Genomic DNA, 24,970 nt, shown 5'->3' with positions numbered 1-24,970 from the left:
TTCCTGATGGTAGTGTGGACCAAGCAGGGGGAAACTTGATCTTTCTACTTTATTTTATCTTAGAGGACTATGGATTTTGTCTGTATTGCAACCTCTTTGGGGACGGGGAAGAAAAGCAACTGAAGAATAAGAAGGCACTTAAAGATTGTTAGATTTTATATTACATTCCTGGTAAACACAAAGTGGAATAAATGTAAAGCATTCAAAATTGATAGAAAATCTAACTTCTTTGCAGCAGAACAGAGATTATACTGGTATGATATTGTCAAGTGCATAACATAGATGATGCAGTTTTTGGTAAGGCCATGTTCGACATTCAGAGCGTCATCCAATAAACGTTGGAGTGACCAGTAATGAACCAACAGAAAAAGAACTCAAGAATACAATACCATTCACAATCGCAACAAAAATAATAAAATACCTTGGGGTAAATTTAACTAAGGAAGTGAAGGACGTATATAATGAAAATTACAAGGCCTTTCTGAGAGAATTGGATGACGACATAAGGAGATGGAAAGACATTCCATGTACATGGATTGGAAGAATAAACATAGTTAAAATGTCCGTTCTACTTAAAGCAATCTACAGATTCAACGCCATCCCAATCAGAATCCCAATAACATTCTTTACAGAATTAGAACAAAGAATCCTAAAATTCATATGGGGCAACAAAAGACCCCGAATTTCTAAAGCAATCCTGAGAAAAAAGAACAAAACAGGAGGCATCACAATCCCTGACTTCAAAACATACTACAAAGCTACAGTAATCAAAACAGCATGGTACTGGTACAAAAACAGGTGCACAGATCAATGGAGCAGAATTGAAAGCCCAGAAATAAAACCACACATCTATGGACAGCTTATCTTTGACAAAGGAGCTGAGGGCATACAATGGAGAAAAGAAAGTCTTTTCAACAAATGATGCTGGGAAAAATGGAAAGCCACATGTAAAAGAATGAAAATTGACCATTCTTTTTCACCATTCACCAAAATAAACTCAAAATGGATCAAAGACCTAAAGGTGAGACCCGAAACCATAAGGCTTCTGGAAGAAAACGTAGGCAGTACACTCTTTGACATCAGTATTAAAAGGATCTTTTTGGACACCATGCCTTCTCAGAGAAGGGAAACAATAGAAAGAATAAACAAATGGGACTTCATCAGACTAAAGAGCTTCTTCAAGGCAAATGAAAATAGGATTGAAACAAAAAAACAACCCACTAACTGGGAAAAAATATTTGCAAGTCATATATCTGACAAAGGCTTAATATCCATAATATATAAAGAACTCTCGCAACTCAACCACAAAACATCAAACAACCCAATCAAAAAATGGGGTGGAGACATGAACAGACATTTCTCCAAAGAAGATATACTGATGGCCAATAGGCACATGAAAAGATGCTCATCATCGCTGATCATCAGGGAAATGCAAATCAAAACTACACTAAGATATCACCTTACACCCGTTAGAATGACAAAAATATCTAAAACTAATAGCAACAAATGTTGGAGAGGTTGCGGAGAAAAAGGAACCCTCATACACTGCTGGTGGGAATGCAAACTGGTGCAGCCACTATGGAAAACAGTATGGAGATTCCTCAAAAAACTAAAAATAGAACTACCATACGATCCAGCCATCCCACTACTGGATATTTATCCAAAGAGCTTGAAGTCAGCAATCCCAAAAGTCCTATGCACCCCAATGTTTATTGCAGCACTGTTTACAATAGCCAAGAGGTGGAAGCAACCTAAGTGTCCAGCAACAGACGAATGGATAAAGAAGATGTGGTACATATATACAATGGAATACTACTCAGCTGCAAAACAGAACAAAATCATTCCATTTGCAATAACATGGATGGACCTTGAGAGAATTATGTTAAGCGAAATAAGCCAGCGAGAGAAAGATAATCTGTGTATGACTCCACTCATATGAGGAATTTAAAATTATGGACTAAGAACAGTTTAGTGGATACGAGGGGAAAGGTGGGGTGGGGGGTGGGCACAAAGGGTGAAGTGGTGCACCTACAACATGACTGACAAACATTAATGTACAATTGAAATTTCACAAGATTGTAACCTATCCATAACTCAATAAAAAATAAAATAAACGTTGGAGTGAAACAATGAGACTTTTGTTCATATCACAAAACCACAGCAAAAATTGGTAACAATAATGATATATATTTATGCAGAATCAAACACTGATAAGAAATAATATAACACAATATACAGGGAGTGAAATGCAAAAACAATTTAAGTTGCAGCCACTGAGATTCACAAAATCATTTTGAATAAAGTAAGACATGCTGAACATTACCCAATTATTTTTCAAATGATGTAATAGATAGAAATCTGTGAAATAGTCAAAAATTATTGTTAGACTTGTGGATTTAAAAATGCAGATATTTCTATTTTGAATAGTTTTATGGATTTTGTCCAGTAAAAGACACAGCACTAAAGAAAGATTATGCACATTTTTAGTAGACTGCGCAAAGAAATTTGAATCTCGTGGGCCAGCCGGGTGGCACAGTGGTTAAGTGCGCACATTCCGCTTCGGTGGCCCAGGTTTTGCCAGTTCGGATCCCGGGTGCGGATATGGCACCACTTGTCAAGCCATGCTGTGGCAGGCATCCCACATATAAAGTAGAGGAAGATGGGGACGGATGTTAGCTCAGGGCCAGTCTTCCTCAGCAAAAAGAGGAGGATTGGCAGCAGATGTTAGCTCAAGGCTAATCTTCCTCAAAAAAAAAAACTTTGAATCTTGTCAAAAATAAGTTGAGAGTTCAGTGATATGACAATGCCATTCATCTGTGACAAACATAACACATTGCAAAAAAGATCCTCAAAAAACATTCTAGGGCGTTATATTCCTTGTTCTATTTGTTCTTTAAACTTCATAATGAACGAAGCAGCTGAAGAATGTGTTTTGACACACTGAATTTCTTTATATCATCCAGTAATTTTACAACTGCTTTTTGGTTTCAACAACACATTGAAATGAACCAAAAACACGCTGACTAAACACAAATTTGAACCATTGTCAATACACTATGGGAAAGTCGAGATGATGCCACCAGGCCACTAAAAACTAAATTATAACTAATATGCAAGCCTTTTGTAGAAATTATTGATGATATTAATAAAGTTGTAGATTCTCGAACTCAAGCTATAGGCGTAAATAGAAAATATCCACTTTAAACGTTTTCTTAAGACAAAATTGATATAATATTTTAAGTAAAAATAATGATATAATCAAAATTACACAAGACTAAGCTCAATGTAAATAATGCCCTTGAAAGTGTGAAAGGAATTAACAAATTCTATAAGGATAAATAAAGTGATATTTACAAAAGCATATGTTATTGTGCTCACTTCGTAGCACATATACAAAAATTGGAATGATACAGATGTTGTTTAATGGATATAACGTTCCAAATTTGCAGATGAAAATGTTCTGGGGATTTGTTTCACAACAATGTGCATATACTTGATGCTACTGAACTATACACTTTAAAATTGGTTAAGGTGGTAAATTTTATGTGGTATGTCTTTTTACCACAATAAAAACCCCTATATTATTAATTCTAAATAAAGTCTCGTTATTGATGCCAATTTTTCCAGCATAGAAAATGGAGAGTGCCACTTTGATTGCAAATTTCACAATCAAGCTCTCTTTGATCCACCGTCAAATTACACATCCATTTGCTTTCTTTCCACATACAACAATAATATCTTTAAAAGAAAGATTGGGATGGTGATTTCCTGAATTTGTACATATGTCAAAGCTCATCGGTTTATACACTTTAAATATGTACAGTTTCATTTACACCAGTTATACTTCAATAAAGCTGTTTTATTTTTTTCAAAAAAAAGATTAGCCTATGCTATTGAAATATCATGGCTTTTCTAGTTCAGTGCTTCTCTAACTTTAATGTACACATGAATCATCTAGCGGTTCATGTTAAAAAGTACATTCGATTTCTGTAAACGTGATAGCAATGGTTCATCGATGTACGAATATCTGAAAACCTTGTTATTTTCTAAAATCTAGTATGAATCTTGTTGAATTATTACAATACATTTATGGCAATACTTTACTAAACGTATTTCCAAATACTTTTAGACCTCTCAGAGGTATTTTTCTTTCCCAGTTATCATTTGCCAGTAACACTACAGCCTCTCAAAGTTAAAAACTTTTTAAAAACCACCTAAGGCCTACAATGTCACAAGAAAGAGTGTCAAATCTAGTGACTATTTCTGGAAAAAATAAGATCCTAGAGTAAATAAGCACTGAAATAGTTATAAAGAATTTTATTTCTATGATTTTTATGAGATTATTATCATTATTTTTCAAAAAGATTGGCACCTGAGCCAACTGTTGCCAATCTTCTTCTTCTCTTTTTTTTAATTCTTCTCCCCAAAGCCCCCAGTACATAGCTGTAGACTTTAGTTGTGAGCGCCTCTGGTTGTGTTATGTGAGATGCCACCTCAGCATGGCCTGATGAGTGGTGCCATGTCTGCGCCCAGGATCTGAACAGGTGAAACCTGGGGCCGCTAAAGTGCAGCGCATGAACTTAAACATTTGGCCGCAGGGCTGGCCCGAGATTATTATTTTTTAAACTGATTATTACTTCACAGTGATTTTGAATTTCTGATTCTACGTAAATTTTAAAACCTGATTACTTCATGGTGACTTTGAGTTTCCAATTATTTTGATTATAGTTTAAACTTTTAATTTCACATTGAAACTTGATACATATAATTTATTCAGAAGATTTTATATTGACTTTACATATGACTTTCTGGTAATTGTTATTATTGAGAAGTAAATAACAAATCTACATAATTTTTACTCACAGGTGCCAGTGGTGAGCAGCAGCTCTGAGTATAATGTATGAAGAAAAAAGTGGTGAGTTGGATGTAATTCTGAAGGTGGATTTAATTGCCTGAAGGACACTAGGCAAGTGAGTGATGTGATCAGATTTATGATGAAAAAAGATCCATTTAGCAGTGGTGAGGATGAATAGACATGGCAGATCCAGAGGACACCTGAGAGGCTGGCTGGAGAACTAACTAGAGACGAGAAGAGCCAGGAGATCACCAACAGTGATAGGAGAGAAAAGACGCAGGAGCAAACTCAGGCAGTATCAGGAAAAAAGAGGATGAATTTGAGGAAGACAGGAACATTTATGATCTGAGCAGAAAAGACTGAGGGTTATAAAAATTTATTAATAAGAATGCTTCACAATCAAAATATATCACAAAACACACATTGATAAATACAAGTGTGCCAGTAATACATTTCTTTTTCTGGGTGTATTTCCCGTCTCCACCACCTCCCTGACCATCAGGCCGACCACTCTGTATGCTGCCCAACTCCCTTTCCAACTTTTCTCCATCTTCTCTCTACTCCAGCTTCCTCCAGCTCCAATGCAAGGAGTTAGAGCGGACTTGAATGGCATGCTCTTTAAAAGCCTTTATGAAGATGAAATAAAATTATCCAACTAAAATGTCACAGGAAATCATCAACAGCTGTTAAATCTAACCCATCCAATATGGGACATGGTTGTAAGCTTTATTATTAGTAACAAGAATTAAGTAAATTCTGCCAATTGTTAGTTTGGTGAACTGGCCTGATTCTGCGAGACCTAGGGTGGAAAGTCGGCGGTGGATGACTGGAGCAGGTGGAGAAAGAGGTCATTGGGGTTTAAGGAACTGAGAGAAGCTAGTGTGCTGTGTGCAAGGCTCAGGAAGATGTTAAAGTCACCCAGAGCATTGATGGAATAGAGAAGAGGGGAGGACAGCCATGGGGGAGCGAAAGGGAGTAACCACTGAATAAGAAGAGGTGACCAGGAGTCACTAGATTATAGCAATAAGAAGCATAGCGTCTTAAGGTCCTAAACTGCTAGGGTTTGGGGAGGAGGAAGGAGAACCTGTTTGAAGCAGTGTTGGAGAGGAAAGGGCCTCACATCCTGTCCCCAGTGCCTGGGGTATGACAGGAAATAGTTCGACTTGAAAGAGTCGGGGAAGTGGTATTCTCAGGGGAGCCCACATTCCATCAGGGAAAATTGGGCAGAAAGTCGAGATGAAGTTTCTCAGAGAACCAGAGGAAAGGCTTGGGAAAGGCATAGAGGTGGGAGATTGTGGCAGCTGATGGCATGATTATTTTGGGGTAAAGAATTGGAGATGATAGATGACAGGACGTCAGGTGAAAGTTGAGGTGACAGGATGTGAGGAGCCCACAGGTGTGGTGGCTGCCCCTGTGGTTGGAGTGGGGTTGGCGATGGGGAAGCTGAAGTCCTGAGGAGGACAATTTCTTCCTCCTATTGTAAGCCTTTGAGGGATCATTTCAGCTCAGGAGGCTTCCCTCTTTGCAACTGCAAAAGGAAAACAGTTGGGCACGCACAGAAGCATTATCCATAATAGCCAGCGTGGAAGCAATCCAAATGTCCATCAACTGACAACTGGATAATTAAAATGTGGTGCATTCCTACAACGGAATATTATTCAGCTATAAGAAGGAATGAAGTACGATGCATGCTACAACACGGATGAACCTTGTCCACGTTAATCTAAGGGAAAGAAGAAAGGCACAAAAGACCCCACTGCAGAGTGGATGATGCCATTTATATTAAATGTCTAGAAAAGGGAACTCTACAGAAACAAAAGTAGATTAGTGGTTGCCTGGGGCTGCAGGTAGGGTTGGGAAAGTGGGCATGACTGCTAATGGGTATGGAGTTTCTTTCTGAGGTGTTGAAAATGTTCTAAAATAAATTGTGATGATAGTTGCACAACTCTGAATACATGAAAAACCGTTGAGCTATATACTTTGAATGAGTGAACTGTATGGTATGTGAATTATATCTCAATAGAAAAGGAGGACAATAACTCCTGTTCTAATCAAACAAAATATGGATGTGAGAGTTCTTTGAAGATCAAAAAGTACCATAAATGTATGAGATCACTAAGGCAAGTGTGGGGACATCTTCACTGAAGACTTAGAGCAATTTTGGAGCTGGTCATAACTGAGTAGTTGAAAGTATGGTGGCAGACTGTATGGCTTCAAGGAAGTTTCATAATTCTAATTCCATGAAAGAATATTCATGTTTATTCCACTTTTTGTCAGGACTGCAGATTCAGTTTTATGCACAAGAGGGCGCTGTCCCCCAAATAACAAACGTTCATAGCTGCCAGACTCCGCAAATGTTATCTCAGGGAAAAAGGCATCGTCAAAGACAACTAAAATTTACCAGGCCCATTAATAAATATGAATTTCCTTATGAGTGCACATTATATGGAAGGACAAAAAAACACAGACATGGGTCTCTTGAGAGGGATTTTTTTGTCATATAATACTTTAGGCTTTTTATGTTTTGAACTATATGATTGTTGTTTATTCAAAATATATAGAAAAAAGATATCTTATAAGGAAAATTATTTTGTGCCCTTATATACACTAAGATATGAATTTGAGAAAAGGGATGTGAAGAATATATGCAAAATATAAAGAGATTATTTAAAAATGTTTCTAAAAATGATTGCCAATTCATACTGTTTTTTTTCTTTAAAAAACATTCTTCTAATGAGCTCAAAGATTTTCCCATGTATTACTTATGTTACCATTCTGTTTTCTCTCTATCCCTTTTTTTCTTTCTTTTCTCCTTTCCTTCCTTCTTACTTTCCTTCTTTCTTTTCCAGGTATGGAAAAGATTATTTAATTGCTCAATGATTTTTTAATTTTCTAATGTCAAACTCTTCAATAGAAAGGTTGAGAGAACGTTATAATAGGTACTCATCACCTTGACTCAACAATCATTATTTTGTTTTATTTGTTTAAATTTGTTTCTCTACATATATGTATATTGTGAGCATTTTTTTCAGATTCTTTTTCAGATGCTGTAGCCCTAAATATTTCAGCATGTGTCTATTTGATAAAGGAGATTCAACTACTTTCCCATAATATTATTAGTACAGCTAAGAAAATTGAGAGCAATTCTTTCATATCGTTATTATCTAGTCCACTGAAAATTTCCTATTTTTGCCTAAAATGCCTTATATAGCTTTTTTGTCCCTATCAAGGTTTACACGTAGGATTGTGGTTGTTATGTCTCTTTAGTCTCTTTTGTTCTAGAGCATTCCCTCACTTTTTAAAAAATGACTTTGATTTTTTGTAGAGACCAGACAAGTTATCTTATATGGAATGTTCTAGATTTTGTCTGATTATTTCCTAGTGGCAACATTTAAATTGTTCCTCTGTCTTCTAGAAGTTAGATTTAGATGCAAATTTTTGGGCAATAGTTTATTTTTAACCTTTTTGTTGTGAAACAAAAGGATGTTATGAAACATCCAGGTCCATAAATACAACATTGCCGGCACAACAGAAACCCTTCTTGTATCCCTTCACGACTGTTGACCCCTCCGTCCCCATCCAACATGACCACTCCTCTTGATTTTAAGGAAATTGATTCTTTACTTTCTTTGTAGTTTTCTACCCAACTACGCGTTAAATGCGATGATTTCGTTTTCCCTGTCTTTGAACTTTGAGTAAAATCATATATTAAAGCTTTCTTTTGTGTCTAGCTTCTTTTAGTTAACGTTGTATTTGTGAGATCATCTGTGTCCATGTGAATGACGGTATTTCATTCGTTTACATAGCTTAATTGTAAGATTGTAATATAATTTATGTATCTTTTCCACTGTTGATGGCATTTGGGTTATTTTGTATGTTTGGTTTTCATAAATAATGCTATCCTGAACATTCTTGTGTATGTCTCTTAGTACACATATGCATGTGTTTCAGGTGGGCCTATACTCAGGAATGTGATCATCGGGCCACAGGGTATGCATATGTACAGCTTTGGTAAGTAATAACAGTCTTTCAAAGTAGTTGTACCAGTTTGAACTCCACTAGCACTATATGAGAGTAACTGTTGCCGTACATCCTTGCCAACATTTGGTATTGGCAGCCTTTTTAATTTTAATCATTCTGGTAGACGTGCAGTAATATGAAATTGTGGGTTTAATTTGCATTTCCCCATTACTGGGAAGGTTGCACCATTTCATAAGTTTATTTGAGCCTTTTTATGTGTTTTTGTGAAAATTCTGTCCATTTCTCTTGTCTCTCCCTCCCCTTTTTGGAGTACTATATTTTCCTTAGTGGTCTTCAGGAGTTCTAAATATATTTAGGTTATGAGTCTTTTGTCATTGTAAGAGTTGCAAACGTAACCCACAGTGTGTTTTGCTTTTGACTCTCTTAATGGCATCCATTCATGAACAGATGTTCTTTATTTTGATACAACCCAATGTATCAATCTTTTCTTTTTGGTTAATTCTTTTCTTGCCTTCTTTAAGAAATCTTCTCTTATTCCAAATATGATAAAATTATCCTATATTAACTTCATTATCGTTTTGCATTTCACAATCATGTCTATGGTTTACTAGGAATTGATATTTGTTTATGATGTGAGCTAGAGGTCAATTTTCTTCTTTTATTTATACAGATATCCAATTTGTCCACCAGTGTTTACTGAAAATAACATGATTTTTCCACTGTTCTGCAGAGCCACCTTGTCATAAGTCAAGTAAATATCCGTATATGTGTCATTCTGTTTCTGTATTCTCTCTTGAGCCCCACTGGTGTATTTTTCTTTCTTGGTGCCAATATCACACTGCGTTAATTGCTATGTCTTCATAAGAAATTGCGGATTTTGTAGAGTACATCTTACACTTTGTTTTTCCAAGAGTATTTTGCCTATTCTTGGTACTTTGCACTTCTATAAATATTTAAGAATCAGCTTCTCAGTTTCATTTAAAAAAAACTGAACTCTCCTGGGATTTTGAGAGTACACTGAATTGAAAGATTAATTTGGGGGAAAATCAACATCTTCACATGACTGAGTTACCCAATCCATCCACGTTGTATATTTTTTCCTTTATTTTGGTTTTATTTATTCTTTCTTTCTTTTTTTTTTTTTAGGTTGGCACCTGCTTGCTAATGACTGTTGCCAATCTTCTTTTTTTTTTTTTCTGCTTTTTCTCCCCAGATCCCCCCAGTGCATAGTTGTATATTTTAGTCGTGGGTCCTTCTAGTTGTGGGACACCACCTCAGCATGACCTGATGAGTGGCCATGTCCGCACCCAGGATCTGAACTGGTGAAACCCTGGGCCACTGAAGTGGAGCCTGCGAACTTAACCACTCAGCCACGGGGCCGGCTCCGGTTTCATTTATTCTTAATAATGTTTTATAGTAGAGATTTTTGCACATCCTATTTTAAACATATTCCTAAGTATTTCACATTTTTTGATGTTATCATAATCTCCATCTTTAAAAAAATTCATATTCGAATTGCTTGTTCTGGGTACATAAGAATACAATTGATGTTTGTACATTGACCTGGTCTGTAGCAATCTTTTATCCAAAGATTTGTTTGGATTTTCTACTCACACAATCATATCATCTGTGAATAATAGTAGTTTTATTTATTTTGCCCACATCTTACACTTTTCATCTGGTGGGTCTTTCAGTACAATAATGAACAGAAATGGTAATAGTGGACATTTTAGTCTTATTTTGGGTCTCAAAGAGAAAGTTGTCAATGTTTTATCATTAAGCGTAGGTTTGCCGATGGATTTTTTAACGGATATTCTTTTCATTGTAATGAATTTCCCTTTTACATCATGTTGGTAAGAGTTTTGTTTTTCAGTCATTCATAGAATTTGAAATTTTTCAACCAATTTTCTGCATCAATTGAGATGATTGTAATTTTTGCCCCTTTATTTCACTGCAGTGGTGTATGACCTTGCATTCCTGAACTTGTGTAAGACTGTCATTATTTATTTCTTAAGTGTTTGGTGGAATTCAGTGGAGATTTTATCTGAGGGTAGAGTCTTCTTCGTGAAAAGATTTTTAATTCTAAAATTCATTTTAGTTGATATCTCACTATTCAAATCTTCTTTTCTTTTTTCAGTTTTAGTGAGTTGTTTTTTCTAGCAATGTATTCATTTTATATACTTTGAAAATTTATTTGCCTAAGGTTATTCATAATATCTTTTTTATTATCATTTTAATGTCTGTAATATTTGTTGTGATATCCTGCTGCTTTAATCCTATTATTTACAAGCAAACATAGGACTATATTTAGTTATATAGCGTTAACTTTTACACAGTAATATACCTTGAAAAAACATTTATGACATCAAATTTTCTTTTATTGCAACAGTTAGAACTTTTTCTAGTAGCGGAATCTATTTTTCAAATAAAATTTCACGCTTATCTTCCAATGTAGAAACAAAAAAAGTGAAGGTACCCTAATTAAAGCAGTTGAAGAGGGGCTGAATCTCCCATACTTGGCCTCCCCTTGGCGTCAGAGGTTTCTCCTGTTGGAGGAACGCACTTGAAAATTATCGTTCTATCTTATAAATGGCTACATACATACATATGTACAATTTAACCAATGCCCCATTGTTGGATATACTACTAACTCCTTGGAGATAAATTATTGTGCAAACCTTTGATTAATTCTTTAGGGTTAATTCCTTGAAATGCAACTGCTATGTCAAAGGTTAAGTACCGTTTCAAGACTTTAAAATTGTATTGATAAACGGCTTTTTAAAAACAGCTGGACCAATTTATGCTCCTAGTGGTAGCATATGCAAGTGTCCTAATTGCCACACCTCTATCAATACTGGATACCATCAAGTATTTTAAAATATTTGAAGGAATATTATGCAGTCTTTAAAGATGACAATTCAGGTGCTTAACACCTGGGAAAACATGACAGCAGTCAATGCAAAAAGCAGAATCCAGCTGCACATTCAGGTAAAGATAGGGAAGCAACACAGTTTGTGGGCGTTTTTCCTCTTTCTCCCCCAATTTTCTTTAGTTACACAGCTTTACAATATAAGAATAAGAAAAAAGAAATTCCAGAATGCAAGAGGCAGAAAATTGGCTCCTTGTCAATTTTCAACAGACTTGTCACTCTAGTAATTTTAAACAAAAAGGAATGTAATATAAAGAATGAAGAGTTTACAATCACTGGCAGGTGTGTAGGGCCTTTAAGGAATGATTCTCAGAACAATGCCACAGAACTGCCAGACTTGGGAACAATCAGGAACGTGGGCTCGGGAAACCACCGCACCAATAGTTGAATCCAGCATCACGTGCCTATTGTGCCATGAGGGGCAGGAGGCTGCCACCACAGATGTTGGCTCCAAGAATACACCACCTTAGCTGTGGACCAAGGATCAGGAGCCCATTGCTTCATCTAGCAAAGGCAAATGGCTAGATTTAACTATATTGATAGCTGACAGAATTCTGCTTCCCTCTCCACTGAACTCAGTTTCTGAGTTTAAGTGAATATGACTAGTGGAAAGTCAATGACAGGCAGAGCCCTAGCTGCAAGGAAGCCTGGGAAATGTAGTTTTTATCCTTACAGCTTTTGAAGTACAGGATAGTATTCTAGAAAGAGGTTGGATCAGCTGTTAAGCAAACCAATCTTCCACAGACTATTTCCTTGATGGTTTGACATGGTAATAAATATGAAGATTGTGAAGGATTTTCTGTTTGCCCTGCCTGATCTGCCCTCCACCCCTCTCTGTCTTACTGTGTGCCCTGGGAGGCTGCCCTCCACGTGTTACATCTCCTGGGTTATTTCTGGCTGCTGGTAGGTTTTAGCCAATGGCAAATGAGAGAGAGAGAACCTGACTCCCTCCCTGCTGATCTGGATTAGGTAGTAGCTGTGTCCTTCTACCTAAGACCAAAGTGCCTGCTGGTGGATAGCTCTTACTGGGTTTCAGTAACAGGGCTCACCACTTGCCCCCTTAGTTCCAGAAGTGGTAATGTCTTCTTACTGTTAAGAGTTTTTGACCATCCCTGTTGCTTCCCTTAATCCTATCCACAGACATGCAAGAGTTCCTTCATTCAACTCTCTTCAACTACTCCTTTGAGTGTGCCATTTTTTCCTGCCAGGAATGTGACTGATATAATGCTGGATAAGACATACTCTTTATTCTAAGGTGCATACAGCCAGGTAGATGAGATATAGACACAGATATCTGTTATGGACTGAATTGTGTCACTCCTAAAATTCATGTTGAACTTCTAACCCGCAGTACCTTAGAAAGTGACTGTTTTTGGCAATAGGGCCTTTAAAAAGGTAATTAAGATTAAATGAGGTCAGAAGGGCCTTACTCTAATATAACTGGTGTCCATACAAGGAGAGAGACATCAGGGGTTGTATGCACAGAAATCAGGCCATGTGAAGACACAGTGAGGACGCAGCCATCTACAAGCCAAGGAAAGAGGCTTCAGAAGAAATCAAACCTGTCAACATCTTGATCTTGAAGTTTCAGCCTCCAAAATTGCAAAAAATTAAATTTCTGTTATTTAAGCCATCCAGTCTGTGGTACTCTGTAATGGCAGCCCTAGCAAATGAATACATCATCACAAAAGCCAAATAGGAAAAAAAGAAGTTACCAATTTTGTGACTTTCAGAGGAAGGAGCTATGACCTCTGGGTGAGGGAGTTGAGAGAAAGCTTCGTGGAGTTGTTGAAGTTGGAACACTTGACGCTTGGAGAGTATAACACTAATTACCTGACAGTATTAATGAGGATTAGGTCAGAGTCAATATAAAAGAGTGTCTTAATAACTGTTAAATAGCTTTGTAATTTATAAGAACACACAGCTAAACTCACAGACCTACGTTTAGAACTGTATCCTGACTTCCTGTGGCCTACTCTTTCCATGCTTTGGCTTGTTGTTTTGACATTTTAAAGTCGTTAATTCTCAATGCACTTGAGTTCCACTTGGTTCTCAAGGCCTTCCATCCTTGGCTTCATCCCTAACACTCAACTCTGCCTTCGTGACAGCTAGCCTCCAAGATGCTCCCAGTGGTCCTTACTTCCTGGTACTCATGTCCTTGTAAGTCTCCTCCCACAATGAATCAGAAGTGGACTGAACGACCTGTTAGAGTAGAGCAGAGATGACACTATATGGCTTCCAAGTGTAGGTCATAAGAGGTATTGAAGCCTCTGCTTGGTCTTTGGGATACTCAAGCTGCCTGGAAGAAGCCCATGTGAAGAGGAACACAAGCCTCCTGCCAACTTGTCAGCCATACGAGTGAACTGCCTTAGAAGCAGATCCTTCAGCCCCAAGATGACTACCGTCTCAGTTGACTATCATTTCATTAGAGACACTGAACCAGAATTGCCCAGGTAAGATATGCCTATATATCCACAGAAACTGTAAGAATAGACGATACATTTTTTTTAAGCCGCTACATTTTCGGTTAGTTACATAGCATTAGATGACTAATACAATATTCATAACCTTCCACCTTATAAACAGCTCTCCATATTCTGCCCCTTTTCGTCTTTTTATACACCCCTCTTCTCACAAAACAACTAAACTAATAGCAAGCTAATAAATAAATTCTTCATGTTGTTCTCTTTTCGGATGCCCTCCTTTTTCCTTCTTGCCAATCCTCCAAATCTAGCTTAATCTCCATCTCTATGAAGCTTTTCTTGACTATGATACTTTGACAGTCTTTCTTTCGGTAGCTCATCGCTGGTACCTCAGAAGTAATTATTTTCTGTCCCGTATCATTTATTATTTCACACATATGAATTTGTAAAGATAAAGAGAGTGCAGATTTCTTTGTTTCCCACAGCACCTAGCACAACGCCACACATGTAGCAGCTACTCTAGTGAAATGATTTAATTTTTAATAGGTCATCATCGAGTAGAATCAAAATCTGAGACAACAGAACTTTCTTCTTAGTCTGAATTCCAGAATTATTCCTTTGTCTAAGGATTGGAATAAGCAACTTGCAGACTCACTGTTTTTACAAAGTTGATTTAAAAATAGTTTTAGAGGTAGATATATTTCAACTTAAACCTCAAAATCATTGCTTGGTATACGTGTAAGAGGCACTCATATTAACGAATTAATACCTGTATCAGTCAGAGTTCTCCAGAGAAACAGACTGATAGGATTGACCCATCCATCCATCGGAAAGATTTATTTTAAGGAATTGACTCACATGATTGTGAAGGCTGAATGATTCGAAATTTGTAGGGCACGCTGGCAGGCTGGAAATTCAGGCAGGATTTCTATTTAATGGTCTTGGCAGAATTCCTTCTGTGGAAAACCTTCAGCTTTTGCTCTTAAGGCCTTCAACTGATTGGATGAGGCCTACCCACATTATGGAGGGTGATCTGCTTTACTTAAAGTCAATTAACTATGAATGGTAATCATATCTACAAAACATCTTCTCAGCAACATCTAGACTACTGTTTAAACAAACACATGGGCACCACAGCCTAGCCAAGTTGACACATTAACCATCACAATACCATATTTGAGAAAATGGGCTTTTCAGGGGGGATTTATTTTTTTTATTTTCTGTACCACTATACATGCCACACACCGAGTACTCCAAATGTTCTGGGCATCACACATACCACAAAATCAGAGACACGTTATGCTAAGAGTTAATCACCAAAATAACTATTAGTAATAAAAACCCTGGCTAACGAAGTATAGAGACATATCTTAGATACTTAATTTTCTATGCGTTCATTTATTTTATTAAAAAAATATTTTTTTGTAATATTAAAAACGGGAATCTAAGGGAGGAATGTTACCCATCACAACAGTTAATAAAATGCCTCCCATCACTGACTCAGCCTTTAAATATGCAGTAACACACATTCACAGAATTGCCAAGTTATTCCCCATAAAACTCTCCTAGAAAAACTGTAATTCAAAAAATGTTTCTATATCGGAGAAAGCAGCTTTTTTTTTTACAGAGAAGTTATATGCAAATATCCAGAAGTTTCACCATTTACAAGGTGACAGAAAGACAGATGAGGAGAAAACGACCTCAAAGAAGATAACCTTTCCCTCCCTAAACTTCCGAAATATGATTTAATGTGAGCCAAGAGTTGTAAAACGCTGGGCTGAGTGGGCTAAAGGACTGACTGACAGTAATTCCTAAGGTTTTATGAAGTACCGGAGATGTTTGAAAACTCTCATAGAAATGAAAAAGCCCAGCCAGTTACCATTTCCCAAGTCATGCTTTATGTATAAAACATATTTTCTGATGGTAAAGGTTGCAGATAGCCCCTTATTTATTGGCCTTTTACTCAACAAAATGGCGGCAGTGCGAACTAGATGAAGGAATAACAAGGGTGTGTGCATATGGCAACAGTCGCAGAAGCTTTTCCTATTTATTTAGAGCCTGACTATGCTATTCTAGCACGACTTAGTGAGAGCCTTGTTGCAGAAAATGAGTGATCCTATAAAAGTAGGACTGGGAAGACTGGCAGCACTGTTTATTGTAGAACTGGGTTTTTGATTTAGAGAAAGACTCTGAAGAAGGGTCAGAAATATCAATACATATGTCCTTATTGGTGCACAAGCTCAGTATCCAAATCAACTACTTGAGGTCTTGAAACCAAATTGTTTGAAAAGTTTTATTTGGTAGCAGAAAATATCTACAATTGGATCTTTACAAAAGAAAATGTGCAAGAGGGGAGAAATAAATTTAGACATAAGATTTTGCTGTTGAAATTTGGGATGATCATCAACAATCAATTTAGGTTACGAGAACTCACACAAAACCTTCTCTCTTTAAGTAAAAGAAGCAGAAACTGTGGTAATGGCTTGACTAAATATTTTGTAAAATTCATAACAGACATTATACTGAACTTAAAGATAAGTCTATGGAAGAGAAGACAAACTATTTCAAGCTGTAGTAGTATACAAACATATTTTGTCAGACTAAAACCAATTACCTCCACAACCTGACAAGCGATTTCTCATCACATCAAGTCCACGATGTCTACAATGTTCATTTACACCATGGCTTTTCATCTCATAGTTGTCAGTATTTTAAATTATATACAGATTTACAAATAACATATTCAATGCTACTGACAATAATTCTTATTCTAGCATATATCTCTCTCTCTGTGCATCCACTCGATTTGGTCGTATGCACAATCCCTGTCATTGGCCTGATTGCTTACCTGACAATGGAGGACAAGACCTACCAAAATGACCCAAAGAGAGGAACAGGAAGGATGCCCACTGCATTGTTTCTAAAATTCTAAAGGCTTTGTATTCATTCAAGATACTAATACCAATATTTCAATGGGCCACATAAAGAGGCACTAAGAGTGTTTGGGACTATCCAAGAATTATGATCAATGTCTATGGTATAGTGTACAGGCATAAAGTAGCTAACATTTTAACAAAATGTAAAAAATACTGTTTTCACTAAAAGTTCGGGAAAGCAGACAATTTCCCACTAGTAGAAAAAAAAGCTCAAACAAACACTGGTGTTCAATTTCCAGTTTAAATGCATTTATGAATATGGAGATAGTGACGCCCATTAGTTAAATGTAAAAAGATTCCAAAAGAAATTATGGCTTATGACCTTAATGTACCAGTATAGCAGTATTTCTATATCAAATTAGTTTATGATTAAATACAATGCTATATACACACACTCATAGTACCTTTATGGAATTCTCTAAAATGCTCACAGTAGCTTATATATATTGACAAAAATAAAGATGAAAATGTATAAACTAGAGTTTAGATAAAAACAATCTTTTGTAGCTTACTACCTTCTGTGGGTCAAATAGCTTAAATTATTCAAGTTTGAATTTTGATTTTTGAAAGCAGAACTGTACTTTGGTATTCAAACCTTCATAACATTTTAGTTTTTCAAAACAAGGAATAAAAGGCAGAGAACATCAAACATGTGGGAGAAAGACTTCTGATTTATAACCTAACTGTCACACGCTTAATCAGTGGTTTTCAACTGATGTCTGGCCAAAACTCAGCTTCTTGAAGGTGACTGGGGTATTAAAAGAGTTTGACTCAAATTTCATTTTTATAAGTGCATTATTTTAAATAAAACAATAAAAATGCACATTCTAATGAGTCACATACGCCTATTTTACCATACTGGAGACTAATTATGTATTAACTTCTATTACCAGGATAATTTATTTTTGTATGAACCTTAGAATACAACTTCAGTTATCTCTAATTAAAGAGCCTCCTGAGATGTGGGTTTAAAACCCTTATTATTTGCACTTACTTATGTTTGTGTGAATCACAATTTTCTTGATAGTATGCAAATAAAACAAGGTATAGAAATAAATTGGCTGCTGAGGTTTTTTGGCAACTATCTATAACCTCAATTTCACATTTGTGTTATTCAGAAATTTTATTCTTAGTAATGGATTAAGATAAGTAAACACAAATGTGAACTCAAAATACATTTATACTGATAAAATGGACTTTTCAGGCTTTATGTATTGGAGTTACACAAAATTTCATTTAAAAAAGATTTTAGTGCTAAAACATGTTTAGAAAATACTGCTCTATAAGAAACTGTCTTTTAATTTGTCAATAATGTTCAATGTGATTTTGTTTTCAAGTAAACTGCCAAATACATTTCAATTCTTAAATTACTCTGCATAATGGGAAAATTTTCTATAAACTAGAGAGTTGTATGTCTTAAAAAATAACATAAAAAATTAAGGAGAAATTACACTAAAAAATTCATAATTGCCTTAGACTCTTCTGATAGGCAGCTTTAAAGAAGATTTCTATTTTTGAATTAGTAATATACTTATTGTTGTGTTTTAAATCTCAAAATATGTGTGTCTTCCACATAACACAATTAGTATCTTCACACATCAACTGGCTTGTGCGTTTTGATAGTTTTAGCACATTTCAATGATTTCAGATTTTGTGGTTTCATTATAAAACAGCTTGCACACACCGAACTCAAACAATCTTTTTTATTTAAAAATCCACCTCAAAATTCACTTTTGGGTTTTAGTTTTTGTTTAAAAAGAAGCAAACATTTAAAAGCATCAAATGTTACGAGTCTACAATTCATCTTGTTATGAACATTTTTAGTTCGTGGAATGGGAAAATAAACCCATGACATTGATTAGGCACAGTACTATGGCCAAGAGGCCAGAAATCAGGGCACATCTGTCGAGTCAGGCAACAGGTAGAGGTCAGAATGAGGAAGCCATGCCTCAGCTGCGGGCACTCCTATCTCTATGCTCCCTCCCAAAACTGTTAAGTCTCAAATCAACACATAAGAGATTGTATGTAGTTAACAAACAAACAAACAAACAAACTACTATACCTGCTTTCTAAATTACATTGCAAAGCCAAGACAGATCAATACAATTGTAGCCTCACTATATATAATTTGTGGTCTTGATATCCACGTCACAGGACCACGTTATACATGAGCCAGAACCATGATTCCTCTGGTGGTTTCAGAAATCTGGTTGGAAGAGGTCCATGGCTCTAAGATTTCACATTATAGCAAGGCGCCAACATTTCTTGAATTGGGGCAGTGAATATAAATCACAGTACAAAATCCTTAGTTCTTTTACTGGAAAAGCAATAGGTGCTACATATGAGAATCATTTATATAACATCTATTTTATTTAACAAAGGCAGATATAAAATATTAATTGCATAGGGATTTAAATATAAGGCCAAGAAGAATATTAAGTAAAGTTAAAAAAAAATCATAGGGCACTATGGTGTCAAAAGATTAAATTTCATTCTGAGAGTAATAAATCTGAATTGCTGTCTAATTAAAAATCACAGTATGTTGCTATAACTAACAGTGAATGTTCACTGTTTCATTAATTCCAAACTGGAAACCAATATTAGGACTAACAGGAACACAGCTAAAGCTCCATGTCTAAACCTGATCAGTGTATTAGCACATCAGTGCCTGGTACGTACCTGATTTGTTATATAATCTATCTTCTGCAAGTAATGTAAAGCTTCATACATGTTAGTAAGTGTGACAGCAAATATCACCCTATGCCATCAGTTTTGTAGGCTTACTTGAGAGTATAATTATTCAGTCTTTCCAAGGTGCAAGATCTCACCTGGCAGAATCCTCATTCAATGAGCCAAAAACACTGGAATTAACAAAATATGATACAGATCCACCAATGCAAACTAAATGTACATGAATCAGAGAACTAGGGCCTGACACCAGTACATACACTGCCCCCAGCCCTTTGGAAGGCAATGAATGCTGAGTCCAACTATACTCTCTAGTTGTAGGCTAATGGTTACCACCCACCTGAAGTTTCAGGTAGAAAGGTAAACTGTGAATCTACTTCTCATTTTAATGTTGTTAGACTGCAGTTTAAAGAGCAATTTCCCAATCTAAAAGTAGCTCAGTTAACTTAATAATGTTATCAGAGTAGTGTGAGGACAAACAAGAACTCCCAAAGGAATTATGTTAAGTACATTTGGGAATACCCAAACCAATGCTTTAAATGAAAAAGTGCATAAATACAGTAATACTACAAGTGTGTTAACTATAAAACAAATGTTTCTCTGGGAGCTAAACAATACTATTTTCCCACATTATTTACATGTTATGAATTGTTCAGATACCACAAAGCACCATTTACAGTCAGAGTTGCTTGATTACGTCTGGAGGGTCCTTTGACTTCAACTCTACTCGTCTGAGGATCTACCTAGAGTAGAAGTGTCAAATCATCTTCAGTCAAACAAGATTTATCTTTACAATTCAGTTCTCCTGTGTTCAGAGATGGCAGGCAATATTTTCATTTCACACTCTTGGTTGGCGTTTCCGACTCTGTGGACTGTCTGCCGTCTGTCCAGGCTTCCCGGGTGCTCTTCAGAGCCAGGGTCTTCTGTTGGTCAACCACAACATAATCCACTCTCTCATCTGCTACGCTGCTGCCTGAGCCACTGCTCTTTTGCTAAAAAGCAAAGAGAAAACCTCATAAAGTCCCACATATAAAGGAGTGCTTCTGAGTGATTCAGTCTTAAAACTGAATTTCAGTTTCATGTAGATACATATGGACTGTGAATAATTCTCAAAATTCTGCTTGGTCACACAAAAAAGTAACATTACCTCAATTTAACAATATTGTTTCTCTCTTAACTATACGCTGTTTTCCCCTTAAATTTAAAATTATTATATACGAGAATTCAAACTAATGCTCCCATCACAGATGAAATTCTTATAAAATAGGGATAGCAGACACCCGGTTCATCTTAAGATGCACAACTGGCTTCTCCCTCCAGCTTTCAGCTTAAGCTTGACTTTTTCAAGTCCTGAGCATATGTATCAGTGTTTACTTTCAGAGCTAAGACATGTTTTTTGAAAAGCAGTATTTGAAGAATGGCAAACTGCATAGACTGATGGGCCCTGATAACTCCTAGAACACAACTAGATAGCAGCTAACTTAAAACAGACATCATTATTAACACACTGCTGGGCTCACTAGAAAGTGTGGGCAATACCCAAGGCATGAGGGGAACAGAGGGAGCAGAGAGCTGCTAAACGCTAAGGGCAGTATTGTCTTTAGGAAGAATGCCACTCTCAGCAATGCAATCAGAAGGCCCTGGGCGGGAGGCCATGTCGAACCTGAGACTATCCTGTTACGTTAAGGACCCCTGAAGGGAACTGAGGTGGTCCTAGGGTGGTAGCACAGCCCACTTCCTAGCAGGAGCAAATGCAAATCCTTTCTGAAGGAAATTTAGGTCTGCAGGATTCCCACAAACACGCTCAGCAAAATGAATTCACAACAAAAATGTATAAAACACACAAGGAAATGAGCCATCAAGAATGTGAGTTAGCAGAATAATAAACACAGATTCCGACCTCCAAGGACTTCAGATATTGAAATTATTGCATAAATAGTATCTTAAGAAATTATCCAAGCAAGCACAAAGAGACAAGAGGATAGAAAATATGAAAGAGTGATAAGAAGTACGGAAAACAGGCGCTGGCCCAGTGGTGTAGTGGTTCAGTGCTCTTCTTTGGTGGCCCGGGGTGTGTGGGTTTGGATCCTGGGGGCAGACCTACACACCACTCATCAAGCCATGCTGTGGTGGCATCCCAAATACGAAAAATAGACAAGATTGGCACAGATGTTAGCTCAGTGACAATCTTTCCTGAGCAAAAAGAGGAAGATTGGCAACAGATGTTAGAGCCAATCTTCCTCACCAAAAAAAGGGAGAAGAAGTAGTTCAGAAAATAGAATGAGACGTTCTAACTAATGTCTAATCAGAAACCTCAAAGAAGAGAATAAAAAGAGGAAAAGCAATATTTAGAAAGATATCCACTGAGACTTTTCTAGAATTAAAAAAAAGAATCCAGAAATAAAGACAGCACAACTTCTACCAAGCAGGATAAACAAACAGAAATCTATGTCTAGATGTCTAGACACATTGTAGTGAACCTGCAGAACACCAAGACACAGAAAAGCTCTTAGCACCAGCCAGACAGGAAAGACAGACTACCTACAAAGGAACTGCAATTAGACCAACAGCATCTTTCCAACAGGAACAATGGAAGCCAATGATAGCAAACAGTTTCTTCTACGTGTTGAGAGAAGCTTACTGTCAATCAAGAATTGTGAACTCAAAAAAACTCTTTTTCAAGGATGCGGGCAAATTAAAGACATTTCAGTTCAACAAAAAGTGTAAGAATTTGCCACTAACAGACCTCCACAAAAGGATCTTCTCAAGGATGCATTTCAGGAGGAAGGAAAATGATTCCAGAAGGAAGGTCTCAGAGACAAGGAATGATAACAAAAGAAGTTGGCAAACATGAAGGAAAATGTAAACAAACACTGTATAATAAGAATACTACTAATGTTCAACTTGTGGAGTTAACAAAAGGAAAAACCTACAATTTTGGACAAAAAGAGCACATAGGTCAGAAGGGCAGTAATTTTGAGCTAACACTGGAAAGCGAGTGAAGACAATGATTAATGTTAGCGTTTGTTAAGTAAGCATTTCAATGGGAACTGTTGAAAGAATGGAAAGCGTGTAACTTCCATACTATTAGAAAGGAAAAAACTAATTTACTGGTTTCCATAACGTTGTTACTTGTGATTTACAAAACAGCATTAAGTAACAGATTTTATTAAATTTAAATTAAACACACTAATAAAATTCTCCCAAGGGAGATAGGATTCTTCAGGTTTAAAATGTGAGCTCATCGTATTTACAGGCTGAGGTTTCACTTACCTTACGTGGTGGCGTGGATTTCCCGGAATCTAAATCTAAGTCTAGGTATTCCACTTGCTTGTCTCCTTTGGGCTTGATCATAGGACTGCTTCCTCCATCGAGACCGTTACTGCCAAAAAGATTCTGAAAGTAGAAAACAACAAAATCAACTGTCAAGCATTCGCAAGACATACTGTTTCTCTCATTTGCTGTCTACTGGAGCCTAAATATTTATTTCAAGAGGACACAGCTTGAAGAAAAGTCTGCTTAGAAATTAAATGTTCTTTTGGGATGGGGGGAATATAAGTAATATTCAAAAAATTGACTGAAACAGCTTAGAGCAAGCTAAAAGCAGTTTCAAAAGTCAAACTTGGTTCGAACTAAGACTGGGACATCAAGCTACAGTTGGTTGCGATGGCTCAACTTGAATACTATTAAAATGCTCTCTCAATTACATTTGTTAACTACAGGATCCTTATATTCCTTGCTTTCAAGTTAAAGTTTTAAAGAAGTTCTATATTTTATTTAAAGGCTTTCACAATAAAATTAGTTTGGAAGAAGTAGGTTGAGTAAAGGCTATGAATAATCTCTATTGGCAAAGTCTATTTTGTTTCAACCGTCTGGAGTTTTTACCACTTAATTTCCTGTCTTCTCTTAGCTTTATCCGTTCTGTCCCTAATAGAACCTGCACGATAGAAGGACTGTTGTCTAAAAAAGAGAGAAGAAAAAAGGAAGATGAAGGACAGCAATAAACAACAAGAACGAAACAGCTTGGGGCCAGAAAAAGGAAGAACAGCTTCCTCGGAACTTGAAGATCAACGCTAAATAAAAAGGAAAGGACAACAGGAACTTGTGTTCCCACATACACCCTCTACCCTAATTGTGACAATCTCCTAAATGTGCTCCAACAAATGGCTTGTTTCCAGGCCTTGCTGCTTTTCACCTCATCTAGAAATGTTGCTGACTTCTCCTAGACAAGACTATATATTTATTAGGGACTTTCACCCTTGTGTCCTCTGTCATGTAGATATTAATGTTCACAGGCTATCGCAAACTTTTGAAGAAAGCCATAATCACGTAATGAACTTAATTTATACTTGTCATGATGAACAAAACAATTTGGAAACCGCATAAACTGGTTCTGTTGATTCTTTACATTGCTACGCCACTTCTTTTTACTCAGGTTTAACAGAGGAAACTGATTTCAGGAAAGGACAATTGCTAGAAAAATATTGAGTTTATTCCCTCATTTGTAAGCAGGGCTGCTGAGAGCCCGTATGAAACATTTTTGTGAATTAGAAAAAGGGGCTCCTTCCTCTGGGGCGACACAGCTCTGTGCCAGGGCCCACAGCTTTGTGAGCGGGACATGGTCTGGATTGCACAAACTCACAAATGCAGTACGTGTGTAGCCTACTGTACATACCAGATACTGTATGCAGTGTATTTATGCAGTAAACAACCTGCACAACTGAGTGTGATGGCCCTATCTATAGCAACAGATTTTTAAACCAAACTTATCAACTACTGCTAACAAAACATTAAAAAAGTATTGAAATAACATGTAGGGCATAAAAAATGTAAGCAAGTCTTGGTGCTTAACTAGTACAAATAGCCTTTCTCCTCCCCCATTTTTTTTCTAATTCATGAAGATACTAAAATTTATTCTCTGAATGACTCCATATTTCATTCTCACAAAATATCAAGCAGCAGTGTTATGTGTGTGTGTGTAAAATTTTGTATTCAAATGTGACCAACGAAAGAACCTATAGCTGGAATTTCCCTAACTGGAAATGCCTAGAATTGTTCATAGTATTGCAAGGCTATAAAAGGAATCTGTGAGTTTATACGACGTACACATTTAATCTCAAAAAGTTGCTCCTCAAGAGAATTTCTCGGAATTGCTAGT

At 36.6% G+C, this 24,970-nt stretch overlaps 1 protein-coding gene across 6 annotated transcripts in view; it reads right to left on the bottom strand.

The window, feature by feature from the left end:
* Positions 1 to 16,467: 16,467 nt before the first annotated feature.
* GAB1 (GRB2 associated binding protein 1) overlaps positions 16,468 to 24,970 on the bottom strand; it is a 117,888-nt gene continuing 109,385 nt past the window's right edge. For all 6 annotated transcript variants that reach the window (XM_046656134.1, XM_046656138.1, XM_046656137.1 and 3 more), the window contains 2 exons: positions 23,086 to 23,208; positions 16,468 to 20,804 (listed from right to left, as the gene is read on the bottom strand). In XM_046656134.1, the coding sequence (XP_046512090.1) occupies positions 20,646 to 20,804; positions 23,086 to 23,208 (282 nt within the window). In that variant the 3' untranslated portion in view covers positions 16,468 to 20,645. The remainder of the gene's footprint in view (positions 20,805 to 23,085; positions 23,209 to 24,970) is intronic.

The sequence above is a fragment of the Equus quagga genome, chromosome 3, assembly GCF_021613505.1.
Source record: "Equus quagga isolate Etosha38 chromosome 3, UCLA_HA_Equagga_1.0, whole genome shotgun sequence".
Classification (NCBI taxonomy): Eukaryota; Metazoa; Chordata; class Mammalia; order Perissodactyla; family Equidae; genus Equus; species Equus quagga.
This window is presented reverse-complemented; position numbering and strand designations above follow the sequence as displayed.